Source organism: Anopheles maculipalpis, chromosome 2RL (assembly GCF_943734695.1).
Source record: "Anopheles maculipalpis chromosome 2RL, idAnoMacuDA_375_x, whole genome shotgun sequence".
NCBI lineage: Eukaryota > Metazoa > Arthropoda > Insecta > Diptera > Culicidae > Anopheles > Anopheles maculipalpis.
In genome coordinates, this window is record NC_064871.1 from 71,362,759 (window position 1) to 71,377,086 (window position 14,328).

The following is a 14,328-nucleotide window of genomic DNA, read 5'->3' on the forward strand; positions in this document are numbered from 1 at the left end:
ACAAATACAGCTTGGCCAAAGTTTTTGGCGGGTGCTTCCTTTTTTTTTTGTTTGTCGATTTGTTTCTTTGGGTGGTTGTTTGTTGGTTGGTGCTGTGACCGGGGTTTTTTTTTCTCACGGTCTGTCAAGCTGTAGGATGCAGCGCAAAAGTAGCGATCAGTGCTTTTCGTTGCTGTTGCAATCGATGAATAATTGTGGCGTATTTTCTTTAACCGAGGGAACAAACCGGGTGTTGATCGATTTTTGAAAAGTACAACGTAAACTTAGTCCAGCTGGTAAGTTTGTTTTCGAGATATTTTTGGTTCTTCATGATGCTATCGTTGCTGATTCTTAGATTAATATATCAAAGAATTAGGTAATATGCAGCGATGTTTGAAAGGATGGAATCATGTTTGGAGGTAGATAGTGAGATCACAGAGATCTTATTGAGTTGTTAAGACGAATACTCTTTCCATGTTAAGATGATCAATTCTATATCAAAAGATAGATTGAAGATCAATAAACTTGATGAATTGTACAAACTGATACAAGTTTTATGCGTGCAGATACCTAATTATAAATGTTCTAGGGGGTCCCATCCTAGGATAAAGTCAGAAATTTATAGGGTGGTAAGGTGAGAACGGCGGCACTCTTTACACGGCAGGACCGGGATTCAAATCTCATACGCACCAACAAGACTAGTAAGCCATTAGATGGCCGGTGTTGTCTAGAAGGTCCTTCTGTCTAATAGAAGATCCCTTAATAAAGTAAAATAAATAAAATACAACGGTGAATCATATATATCACAACCGCATTGATGCTTCATTCTGAATTTCTTTTAGATATTTTTATGTTGAGGTGTAACTAACTAATGTTATTTACAGGGCGTTCGGGATAATTTTGACAGTTACATTTTTGTTTATAACTCGTGATCGAGTTGGCATAGGAAAACAAGCAATACGTCATTCGACAGCTAAAAGTGTACGGAGCAAGCAGCGAAAACATCCCGTGATGCCAAAAAATGCCAAAAAAGAGTACATTGTGGAAGCGGATCACATGCATCATGATGATCCGCACCGGACGCGACAACCGCGACATCATGCAGTGCGTGCAGTGTTCGCTGAACACGGTGAAGGCGATCCGGAGTGAGCTGGGAGAAAACAGCGACCACGACGAAGCGATGGCAGCACGAAAACCACATTCTCAGCGGCGGGATTGCGTGCGGACCGACGGTTTCCTGGCTGACCTCCAGGCCTCCAGTGATGGAAAATCTGGGGATCGGAATTCGGCCGTTGGCAAGTGAGATGGGGGTGGCACCATCCACGATGAAAATCCGCCGAAGAGGTCAGTTGTTGACAGAGAAGGGCAGCGAGCGCCGGTTGGGGAACGCCAAGAAGCTGCTCAACTTGCTAAAGCATCCCGTGGAGGTCCTGGCACGCTGTGGTTTTTCTCTGATGAGATATCTTCTGCCAGGACCAGAAGGTTAACACCCAGAACAACCGGTGGCTGGCTTACTGCCCGGCGGACGTGCCACGGGTGCCGCAAACCAAGTTCCCCCAGACGGTGATGGTGTTTTCCTGCCTGTCATCGGAAGGGGACGTGATGCCGCCCCACTTTTTCGAGCAGGGGCTGAGGCAGAATGCGGACGGGTACATTTCCATGCTGGACACCGTCATAAAGCCTTGGATCACGAGAGTGGCCAACGGCAGACCGTACGTGTTCCAGCAGGATTCCGCTCCGTGCCATACAGCCTCCAAAACGATAAAGTGGTTGGCGGCCAATTTCAACGACTTCACCGCGCTGAATGTGTGGCCTCCCAGCTCACCGGATCTTAATCCAATGGATTATTTCGTGTGGGGCGCGGTGGAACGGGACACCAACAGAACCTCCAGCAACACTAAGGCGGAGCTCAGGTCCGTTATCGCGGCCCTACCCCGCGAAACTGTCGCCAGGGCTTGTTCCCGGTTCCGGAGACGGGTGGAGGCCGTAATAGACCCGTAATAAAATGAATAAAATACATGGTAGGCTACTATTTCTAAAACAAAAAAAAAAAAAAATTCCCCGATGGTTAATTTTGCCATAACAAATTTTTTCTTTCTCCGTAGGTGACTGTCAAAATAATCCCGAATCCCTGATCCCGAACATAGATTTTTTAATTTGTTAATTTGTTTATTGAATTCGATGGAATATAAATGGTTCACTCGAAGCTATCTTATAGTTGACGATATTTTATGGCCAGGGTTGTTCATAAGAGGTAGGACGCACAGGACTGTGTTGAAAACGATCACAAACAGCGTTGAATTTTCGTCACATAACGAAAAAGCAAGCTAGCGGATTTGCTGTTGCAACCCACCATACCACGGACGCGTATTTCAACAGAGACCGCACCAAGGAGCAGTACAGTGTCTTTATCAAGACCTGGTCGATGAGGCCAAGCGCTAAGTTTTTCAACAAGCCTATCAGCTGATTCCCCTTGCTGACGATGTGTTCCAGCTGGTCCTGGAAGTTCAACTAACTGTCGAGAAGCACTGCTAATTCTCTGACGCAGCTTTTTCGTTCAACGAGCTATCGAAGCCGCCGGGAAGAGAACGTTTTCTAGCAAAGTCACAACAGCCCCCTTTTTGAAGAAAAGCTCCAATCTTTTTTGGAAGTACCAAGACTGAAAGCGCCCATTTTCACACGATACAATCGATCACTAAGGTACCATATTATCCAGACCAATAGCTGTGCAGGAAGTTTGAGAGTTTGTAGCCACATCATCGACCTGAAGGTCTGCGTCGATGCTCCTGTGGCAGAGACTGACAAAATGCACAAGGTTCGTGGAGTTTGAGCGTTTCGGAACAAAACCATGTTGGGTAGGACTTAGATAATTCGAGGCAGCGTTGCAGAGCGGCCCATAAACCAGCAGATGGAAGACTTTTGTGCAGGTGCAAAGCGAACATATTCCACGAAAATTCATCGCGTTTGATTTGAGCACCAATACACTGAGACCTGTGCGTAGGGCTGTTTTTGATTCTTTTGTACTACTCTGTAAATTCAAGAGGTTATTGACCTACCATTATATTCGATTAATTTTACACGTTGCTGTATTGTCAGTCAAGAGAGGCTGTCCGTGGAGCATTCGTAAAGCTTTCCTGCCCCTTAATAACATGCGCCACTGCTGACTATGCAGTTACAGCAAATCAATTAAATGAAGTCAACAAATGCATGCAAAGACATTCAAAGGCCAAAAGAAGAAGGAGAAAAATGTTGAAAATACATCATTTCACTGATCTATGAAACTTAAAATATCAAGAAAAACCTTTAAAAGCTAGAACATTCATCTGGCGCTTCGATGAAAAAAATTAGAGCTCCCCAGCATCTCGAAAAGCAATAATTTAAGTATAAATTGATGCTAATATTCCGATTATTATTATTTTTGATATATGACGCCAGGTTTTTAAAGTATTTAACATTTTTTCATAATTTTTTTCCTTTAACACTTGCCAATTGTGCGGGTTTTTAACCGCGGAGAGATCAGGTGCATATTGTGGTCCGGATGACGGAGTCCGCGAATTGCATGATACTTTCCAGAGCAATATTGAACAATAAACAGGAGAGTGCGTCACGCTGCCTCAGATCTCGTTGAGAGACGAATGCAGAGGCGGATCTTCCTAAAAGCAAACTGAGGGTGTGGCTTTCTAAGAGGGGCCCCCACTTAGAAGGGTGTCCCGAGCTGAAGTCCAAAACGAAGCTCATCGGAAGCCACTTCCGCTTAGAACCTTAGAAAGGCTAAATCCGCCTCCTTATGAACGATAACTCATTTTGCACTGCACTGTTCCATATTTTGGCTCGCTCCATGGTGTCATACGCCGACTTGAAGTCAATGAACAGGTGAGATGAGTAAGGACTTTGTGCCAGCCGTATCAGCCTCCTTATTAAATTCTAAATGACCTACAAACAAAAATAAAATAAGGAAGAAAAATGAGGTAAAAAGGTTCATTAAAAAGGCCTTGATCTTCTAAAGTTCAATCGACTGTAATAGGAATAGTTTTCATTGAAATGCTCCAAGAAATATTTATATTTGTGCTCCAATGAAGAAGGAAGAAAATGATCGTGCAAAAGTTCTATTGAAATTCGTGCACAAACACCGTTTGTGTACCATTGAGCAATGAAATTGATTGGGTTCGTGGTTCTAAATTCGATTCGTTTATGCAACCCACCTGTCGTAGCCTGCCGTCAGGGGTGCAGACGTTGTACGAAATGAAAGCAGTTCCGCAGCAGCAGCAGCTGGCTGTTCGAAAGTCACATTTTCTTACCTAAATAAATATTTAACGTTCGCCAAATGAGCCTCATTATCATGTGTTTGCTCAAAAAGCCCCATGTTTTGTGTGCCCGTTTCCGTTTGGGGATCGCATCCCATGCTGATTGTGGGGTTAGGTTGTAGGGAAAGGGGATAGGGTAAAGGATAGAACTATAGCACCAGCAAACCCACTACGATATGCGATGTAATTGCGCGCTTGCCGAGGTGCCTTTGAGCCTGTGAACAACTGAACAAACAGCCAACCATTTCAGGTCGGTAGCTTACCGGCGTAGATTGAGTCAAGGCTTTAGCGAAGATGCAACGGGAGTTGTGACTCTTAGTGAAACGGTCTGCGGTGGGCAGATAGGTAATGGCTGGTATGCTGAAGTTTCCTACCGTGGTAGCACTCAAACAAACACACACACACACACGTGTACAAGGCACGGCGTAAAGAGCTTTTGATTCTGGGTAGAGTTACGCTCGTACGTGACACGCGATCTGGGCGGAGTGGTCCGATAGTATGGGTTTTGCGTCGTCACCGCGAAGACGTGGTTTCTGGGTGCATTTCACTACTAAGCACGGTTCGGGATGGGGAAACTAAAGACCACTCAACGTACAACAAATGTTTCACTCGTGCGTGCAGTGTTTGCGAGGAAACTCGATTGGTACATCAAGCACCGAACTTGCATTTGAAACATGAGGTGTGCTGACACCATTTTTATTATGTCAAGAGCGAGAAAAGTTACAAATTGTTTAGCAACAATCTTACATTCAAAACTGTAAAACTAGCAAAGAAAAGTCTAAAATTTATTTAAAAAATCGTACACTCTATAAAGCTTTTCATTTGCAGTAAAATAAGCAACGCTTTAAAACGGTGTGCCGTCCTATTTCGTCTGTAAAATGCTATTCACTGGACAAACAACAAAAAAAAAAAAAAAACAACTGACCAATTCCTATTCCGGGAAACGAGTCCCACGAGGGGCTGAGTGTTTCAACTACTTGTCGGCCGATAAAGGAATTAAGCGTCGTTTCTAAGTCTATGTTTACATCCCCGACTACCCTAACAACATTCGCATTCCATCCAGCGGGCAACGTACGGGATGACCTAATTTTTCCGTACACAATAAAGCACCATGCCGGCCGAAAGTTACACCGCCACGTGGTTTGTGTGTGGCGGTCGGAAAGAAACGGATGGAGGCGCCCAGTACTTCGTACGCTTTTGGGAGTAAACTGCTGCTGCTGCTGCTGCTGCTGGTGTGTTGTGAACGTTTTATCTGATTTTAACTTTTGCTATCGTTATGGCATTACCCACCCATGCGATGGTAACCGGGTCGTGGGTTGGTAAACTGGCAATCGTTCCCACCGTGATCACTATTGCTGTGCGTGGAAGGAACGAGCATTTGATTCGCTTGTGCAATTGGCCACTGATGCTGCTGTATGCGGCTGTTTGTTGCAAAACGGCTGGCAACAAGAAGTAAATACGGGCTGTATTGAAGAGGTTTACCGACGAGTTTCAGATAATGGCATCAGTTGATGGTCGGTGAGACTAAAAGTGTGTGTGTGTTTGTAAGGGTTTTGTGTTTCCCTCGACACCCGGAGCCCCTTTGGAGCGGACGGCACTCCATCAACGTACGGACGACGTGGAGAAAAAGTTTAGCACCCTCTCACATGCTCTAGCCTTCGATCTTTGTGTGCAGACCTGTCGGGAACAGGGCAGGGGGATGGGGGTCGGAAAAATCTTTCACCCGAGTGTGAGTGTGAAAAACTCAAGCAGTAACAGACACTCTGATTGCGATAGCAGCGGTCGGCCGGCTTACGGTACCATCGAAGCACCGGAGCAGCATTCGACATAATGCCACAATTGACATTACACTCGGTGCAAAATTTTCCATTCACCGAGAGCGAGAAAAGCCTTCAATTAAGCCGTTATTTTATGAGACTTTTCATCCGTTTTTAATCCTTTGGCCAAACTTTTCAGTCGAAGCGTTTGCAATGGAGCACCGGCCCGGGCGGGGAAATTTCGGTAGTGGCGGTCGGGAAATTGCGTCATTGCAGAATCTGGTGCAGCTTTCGCTCTTCGCTACAAATGGACACGACGGGGCGTTGTGTATGTGAAATCAACGTCAAAACCTTAACAGCGTATGAAGTAAATGTTAGCGATAAAACCAACGTACAAATGCATACGATAAAGTCAAGTAATTAGTGCCTTGGCATTATACGGACGGATGGTCGTCGTCGTCGTCGGGGGACGTGTGTATGCAAATTTGAAAATTAGCTTGAAAAGTAGAAGTATCTTCTGCTGCTAGATGTTTATAGGTTTTCTTTTTGGAGAGTAATGGGGGAAAATGTGAAAGTAAAACCACGTACCAAGTTGTAGAAAGACTGAGCTAATCATTTGATATTAATTAATTGTGGCATGTTACAATAAAATAATTTTAATATTCGCAACCGATAATTGTCAATTTTTCCATGTACTTTTATTTAGTTTTTTTTTACTGTTTCACGGATATTTTCTAGACATAGTTAACATCTTTTAGTTTAAGGATAACTGACTGGAAACTTTCGAGTGTTTGCCTTTCTTTTTTTATATTTTAGTATTACGGCTTACCACCGTATTGTCACCAACGCTTGTGATGATTATGTTTGAAATACAAAAAAAGTTAACAAGGCACTTCCTCCCTGTTATTTCACCAATTCCGGGTATGGTAGGTTATCTGAGTCTTTCTGAATCTTTAAAAAAGAGATTTTTATTGGAGAAAATGAAATAGACGCATAATGTTTTAAGTTTCTTTAGAGTGGCCCAGCAGCGTATTTTTTTTTTATTCATGAAGGACGGCCAGGCCGTATTGCTAAAATACTTTTGATAGTTTTCAATATTTTCCCCATGTTTTCCCCAAACACACTGCTCGATACAAATTTACGCACGAAATTCTGCCCGTCAACGAATCGCTGTTACGGGATAAACCGATTAAGAAAACGCCTCGTATATCAATAATATGTCGAAACGATCCGTAACACTGGTCTGAGTGTAGTAAAATAAAGCAAATTTCAAAATAGATAATGTAGTTGGTAAAGCAAATCGCATTCTTGGCATCCGTTTTCCGTTGCTGTGTACCTTCTATAGTTTGTGCTTGGTGGCCACATCTTGAGCAATTTTGTTCACCAATTTGTGCGCTTGATCGTTGCACGGGGACGTCGATTCGCGGACACTTGCCATCCTTTGGCCTAAATTCGGACGACCATCGCACGAGTTGTATCCGGCCATTCTCGAATGCTCGATTTCGCAGGCAGCCAACAGATCAGCCACTGATATCTCATTTCCCAGGAACTCGCGCTCGATAAAGTCCAAACAGATTTCCATCTGCAACCGGTACTGGTCGGCCCGTTTCGGATCGATCTTGCTGCCGCAACCACATGCACTGGAAGTAGGTGGCGCAGGCGGCACGTGTATTGTGGTGCTGCCACTCGAGATACCCGTCCACCAGGGCCTGGCGTCGGGAATCAGCCGGATACCAATGGTCCGGCACCTTGTACTCCCGGCACAGATACCGGAAGATGGCGACACTTTCGGCCAGCTGTAGCTGGCTGTCGGTAATGCACGGTACCTTCTGAAAGCGGTTGATCACCTTAAATTCGTCGGTAAGATGTTCATTTTGGTTTGCTGCAAAACTATCAACAACGCCCGGAAGGGTTGAGACATCAGGTCGTAGTAAATTTTAAATTTTTCGACATTTTGGCTCGATTGTTGCTGCAAAGGGCCTGCGTCTTACGGTGCGGGGATGCGACAATCGACTTGTAAAACACTATGGCCAGTAGCGTATTATTAGAATTAAAACACGTGCAAGGTGACTCTGATCTAAGAACAAAACGAAACCGAACTGATCACACGTTTTCTCCCACTAGCACCAAATTTCAGGAATGCGCAATAGACGGATGAGAAAAACATCATGGGAAATTCATCAAAACCAACCAAGCAAATTCAGTTCCCACAAACATTGCAAATAATTATGCACAATGTCAATAGGGTTGTACCGGGCCTTTCGATCGAAGCGTATAAATATACAATTTGCTAGCTTAGGACTAAATGTCGAATGACGTATGAGCCCAACTAGCATTGTTGCAACATCTTTATATGAATGAAACACCCGCATTTTAAGGAACAAGTTGTGCTCAATAGCAGATGTAACAGCGGGTGTTTTTTTGCCGCACTGTGAGGTTTCATGCTACTTTTTAGATGTTTCATGCATCACCCTACCTTTGCTGCTATGGAAGCCCAAATCTCACTTGATTTGTACAGGAAAAAGTTTGTTCTGCGTTTATTGTACTGCTCTAAACACTGCACTTTTTTGCACTTTTGCCACTGGCACTTTGCACTTACCCAAATCCTTAGAAAATGGCCATCCATCCGGTATTCACCTGTTTTTCTTCATGGCTTTTCTTTACCCCATCGTTTCAAGTTCGTTTCGAGTTGGAAATCCATTGCCGTTTTCGGTGGTTCTTTCCGCTGAAGTTCTTATTCTGCCTTCAGGACAATATTTGGAATTAGGCACAAATATTTCAGTGCTGAACTAGATGAATTCCTGAAAGTGATAGACACACGAACCACTGTTAATCACACGTCATCAAATAGACTGTTCTCATTTCATTTATCTGCAACTCTGCCATCAATCTTTATCCCAATCGTTCGCTGAGTGTCCTCGGATGACTTCTGATGGATTTTTTTTATCTAAAAAGATGGAATTTACAGTAATTATGGATGAAAAATACGGACACAAACATCCGTACGAATTACCTTCACACTTTTTCACTTTACAACGAAGCTGGCTGCCTTTGATCAAAATCACCAAATACACAAATTGAAAACGACTAAGTCCCAGAAGAGCGAGAGCGAAGAAAGCCAGTAGAATGTTAGAAAGGGATGGGCTGCGAAACAACCAACGACGATAGCAACGACATTCAAGCTCGTGGATTCGAGAGGGTTGAGGAAGCATAGAAACGCATAGAAACGGGTGGAAATCGTGCAACAATGCAGGTGGGGAGGTTACGACGAATGAAAAAAGGATATTTAGTAAGATCTCAACCACGAAACCAACCGGAGTAAGAGCATCATCATAATTCAACCGGCCGCAAGCCTGGTGCGAAAAGTAACCCCCAAAGCGTCAAGTAATAAACTGAACTACATGCACATAATGCTGTAGACTGACATATTAAACCAAACATGTGCCATCGTCTGTAACCAATCAAAGTGAAATAAACATGTAAGATTTTAGGCAATATAGACTCAGCGATGTTAGTTGATGGAATTTTCCATCCAAATTATTCTCCCGGTTTGTCCCCAAGATTTTCATATAAAATAAAGAACCAACTTTCTAGCAGTCAGTTACAAATAGGAGTACAGTCATGGCAAGGTAGTCAGTCAGTCGCAGATAGCACTCGGAATGGACACAATGGGTAGAGAGTCGCCGGCTAGAAGCCGTAAATACCGTAGTTATGATTAAACAGACGCAGTTGAACGTCGTAACACATCCAAAGCAAAGAAATGTGTGTGTTTCATAAGAAAGAGAATGTGGCAAATAACACAGTGCCAATTTTTAGACTTTACAAGGTACGGTGATTTCTTTTTACCATTACAACAGGGCCATGCGAAAAAATCGGAACGATGTAGCTGTGCCACAGGCCTTATGGTCAACACCACGTGTGTTTACTATTTCCCAAGTTCACAAGGCTCTCCATTTTCTCCATGATTTGTGCCTTATTCCGGGCCTTCTCGGTTAATAAACAACAAATATTTAGCTTAGATTGCTTACAACTATAATGCATAGCCTGCTATTTATATTTCTGGCTGCTATTTATATTCCTAAAAATGAAAATGCAAATATTTATCGTCAAAAAGTGTTTTATTCTTTATCAAAAAAATCTCCAGCACGATTCTAACACTTTTTCATACGCTCAAACCAATTGTCGAAGCTTTTTTTTCACTCTGTTTGAGATACCTCCAAAACGAGGTTGTTGAACGCTTCAACTGCATCTTCTGGGGACAAAATTCGTTGACCACGTAATTTTTTCTTGATGTGCTCGAATGAAAAGAAGTCATTGGATGCCAAGTCAGGGCTATAGGGCGGATGACCCATCAATTCGACGTTTTGATCGGTCAAATAAGCGATGGTTGGAGCTGAGATATGAAAGCTCGCATCGTCATGGTGAAGAATGATCCGTCTTCTGTTGTTCGTTTTTCGACTTTCTGCGAAGACTTCGCCTTTCTTAAGATCAGGTGTTTCTACAAAATATTGTTTATGCTGGTGGAAGAAATGGCCAAAGATTCCTCTATCTCGCAGTATGCTACATTACGATCTTATGCAATTAGATCTAAAACGGCATCAATGTTCTCAGGCAGAACGGTCGTTTTTGGACGACCTTCTCGAAATTCGTCATTGAGCAAGCGTCGGCCACGATTTAATTCATTAGACCAGTTTTTAACACTGCTCTAGGATGGTGCTTTATCGCCATACTAAGATTTGAGCTCTTCAAAGCAGTCTTGTCTTGATAGTCCACGTCGAAAGTTGTGAAAAATGATTTGTTCAAGTCAATGTATACATCACAAATGATGGTCGTACGTCAAAACGTTGTGAGTGTGATTATGCTCCAAAATGTTAAAATTTCGAATAAGAATATCAGATTGCATCTGGCAACATTTCTTGTCACCTAGGTCAGAAATATATGTAGCAGCCCACGTACATATCTTATTTCTAAGTCCTAACTAATCAACAGAATGTTTTTCGGAATCGAAACGGAAGAACCCTAGCAGGCTCTTCGAACCAACTAAACTAAAAATTTAGATTGTCACAGTGATTGTCGTGTTGTAGTTGTCAGTCTAAATTCTCGAATACAGAACTCAATATGGTGGATCAAGGACAGCCGGAGGAGAAGCCAAAGGAGAACCGCAAGTTCCCTAATAATTGTTCAGTGGAATAAAAAAAACAAATAGAAAAAGCGTTGACACTTGTTGAGCGTTACTTTCGTTGTAATATAATAGAGCTTTATACAGGAAACAACAACTGCAGTGCGTGTTATAACATTTAACATCCAAATGTAGGTGCAAAAAACCTACTTTGTAATTTGAACCTAGGTTTCATTGAAGGAACGAAACAGATCGAATAGATTGGGAATGGAATTCTTATCAATAGTCCTAACCTAGCGTACAGTAAGTTTTCCTAATTGGGCTGCTCTGAGCTGCTCTGTTTGACCGTCTATTGATAACAGCATGAAAATCAATTTACAAATGCACCGGCTTGTCGTATAATGCTCTATACGCGAAGCTCGTTTGAAATATCATGCAGCACACACAGCTTGCTGGCAGTATGGTTCTCCACACGTGCTTGCAATATGATACTCCACACGAGCATCCCATTTGCTCTATGGTTTTGTCATACGCGCAGTTCTAACTACTGACCTAGGGTCTACTTTAGCATTGGAAATGTCCCAGGAAAAATATGAGATCAGACACGCGCTGCTTCGTCATGGAAAGCTTGAATTGAATTGATCTTACTCAAAGTAGTACAAAATTAAAATTAAACAAGTTTTCTTACAAGCGAGACCTTATCAGGGGCACTACATTATAGCCTAGAAATTTTGGAAACAGAAATATGTTACGATTATTGAACTGATTCAAGTACGCACACTATCAGATTAAAATGATTATAAAAGCGCTATATCTAGCCGCTATATCTAGCCGCTAGCGCGCTAAGATTGCGAAGACCAATTCGTCATATTTTAGTTTGATTTTTAAAAATACATGCATGATCGCTCCATTTGTTAAGTATTGTTTTAGTGTAAGGCCAATCAATATAAATTTTAATTTTAAAGCGAATATATTGGAAGGCTTTCAACCGAGTATTCCAGGGATAAGGCAAGGAATAAGGAGGAAATGGCTTATCATTATGTTAAATATAATTTAGTCATCGCAAACGGTGTTGACAATCCGGTATTGTCCTGTCATAATTAATTGTAAATAAAATATCCTTGTAATTAAAACTGTATTTATATATAATTATATAAATATATAATTTATAATTGTTTATAAAATGAATATTGTATAAAATAAAATTAATTGTAAATCTTTTTATTCTTCTTCATGGCTTAAAAACCACGTTACCACGTAGTTGGTTAGTCAGACCTAACTACGGGGAGACGGTCTGGATGGGATTTGAACCCCGGTCCTGCCGTTTGAAGACCGGCGCCGATGTCGCCTACACCACCGGGCCGCCCCAATTATAAATAAATATTGTATCTTATCTTTACTCAAAATATCATCAAAAAATGTTTTTTTATCAATGTCTGATGTAAATTTGTTGAATTTGCAGCATTTTTTTTAAAGTGATTTATAATTAGTTTCATCGCGACTTTGTAGTCATCTAATCAAATAAATCTAATTGTTTTGTTACACAGTTGATTGAATTCGCAATTTGAAACCAAATATATAAAAAAAAATTATAGCAAAAAATTGCCTGCTATTGACACACCCATTCCCCAAAGCGATGAAAAGCGAGGTGGAAAGGGATTTTATCACGCAACAATGATTTGAAATATTGCCCTTCAAATCCAATAATAAACGATTACATTTATCGGCGATGAGAGCTTTGCATCGGCACACAATCAAAAAGTGGGTCATCGACGGTTAATTGCTGCTCAGGGAAGGAAATAAAATGCATGTTATACGTTCTGCTACGGCATTTTTTTTCTCGCTCCTCCCACCCTGTAACGTGTAATCTGTGCCGAGCCAGTTTATCGAGGGCCAATGGATTGAAAAAGCGGGGATTGAGCATCGCGTATATGCGCGTCTGGTTAGAATTGATTGTTTGTGTGCATCCGGAGTGCACTTTGACCGGTTTCGAGCGGCATTCCGAAAGCTAGATTATTATTGGCCGCGTGTTTGATCGCGTTTTGATTGAAACGTTTCGCTGCTTTTGCCGCTATCGCTATACGCGGTTCGGCGGCTGGGCCAGGATCGAATCGTATGCGGTTTAATCGTGCGGTCTGAAGCTCCGCTGAAGTGGTAAAACAATTTAATTTCCTTCAAAAGTCAATCAAAAATCAACCCGTTTGATGTGGTAAAGCGCTTTGTCTGTCTTTGTGTGTGAGTGTGTGTTTGCACCATCATCCCCCAAATGGGATGAATGTAATGCGGGACCGGGATCGATCACGTTTTTGGGGTTACGGATACCCGGCTACTGTGGAAAGTGAATGGGAATAAAAAAAACTAAAGGGATCCATTCCATTTCCATCCGATCCGGAGGGAATAAAAGGATTAAGAGATCCAATCGGAAGCTTTTCACAGCACTCAACCCCTAGATCCTTCGGGAAGCTTCTGAGCGGAAGACAGGAATCGACACGAAAAGAAAAAACTGCAAAGTGTTGGGTTGAGTGAGAGGTAATAAATATTTATAAAACCGAACAGATGTGAAGAAAACCCACCCAAAAGTGACTTCCGTTTCAATGAAACACAATACATATTTATCACCTAAAACGTTTGATGGTTAAAACAAAAAAATATAAGAAAAAACACTTCTTTGGCCAACCCATCTTAACCTAATGTCACCAAAAAAGGTTTTTCCCTTAATTTAAGCACATTTAAACAAGCGTTTTAAAAGAGAGCGACAGCACGGCAAAAAATGAAAAATAGTCAAGCTTGTTTTTCTTCCTTTGTACATGGATGTTACGAAAAAGTCATGAATGAGAAATTCGTTCCACCATTAAGCCAAACATTATGGGCGACATTGAAGGGTAAGGGCAGTACTTTGCTACCGTTCCCAAAGGCGTTCTGCGGAAAGTTTCCATTGCCCCTCTGAATCTCATTTGCTTTTCCACGATTTCAGCTCATCTTCGCTTCCAATTATTGGAAGCGAGATAAGAAGGACTCCTTTTTGTGCTGATCGGATCCGGGTCGGGATCTTCCTGTCGTTGGGTTTTCCTGTATTTTCTTGGTAGGTGCCTGGATGGTGTTGGACTCGAATGGGTGTGAAGTGATAATCACTCCGGACGGTAAACTAGAGTTTCAATTGGCTCCCTGC

At 42.2% G+C, this 14,328-nt stretch overlaps 3 protein-coding genes across 3 annotated transcripts in view; 1 reads left to right on the top strand and 2 right to left on the bottom strand.

The window, feature by feature from the left end:
* LOC126567447 (RNA cytidine acetyltransferase) overlaps nt 1–12,842 on the top strand; it is a 617,063-nt gene extending 604,221 nt beyond the window's left edge. The window contains exon 7 of the mRNA XM_050223668.1: nt 12,794–12,842. Within this exon, the coding sequence (XP_050079625.1) occupies nt 12,794–12,842 (49 nt within the window). The remainder of the gene's footprint in view (nt 1–12,793) is intronic.
* Nucleotides 1–14,328, bottom strand: part of LOC126568803 (gastrula zinc finger protein xFG20-1-like) — a 343,175-nt gene that overhangs the window by 56,295 nt on the left and 272,552 nt on the right. The window lies entirely within an intron of this gene.
* The window catches only part of LOC126556360 (probable cGMP 3',5'-cyclic phosphodiesterase subunit delta), a 441,422-nt gene that overhangs the window by 26,813 nt on the left and 400,281 nt on the right, over nt 1–14,328 (bottom strand). The gene's annotated exons all lie outside the window — the stretch shown is intronic.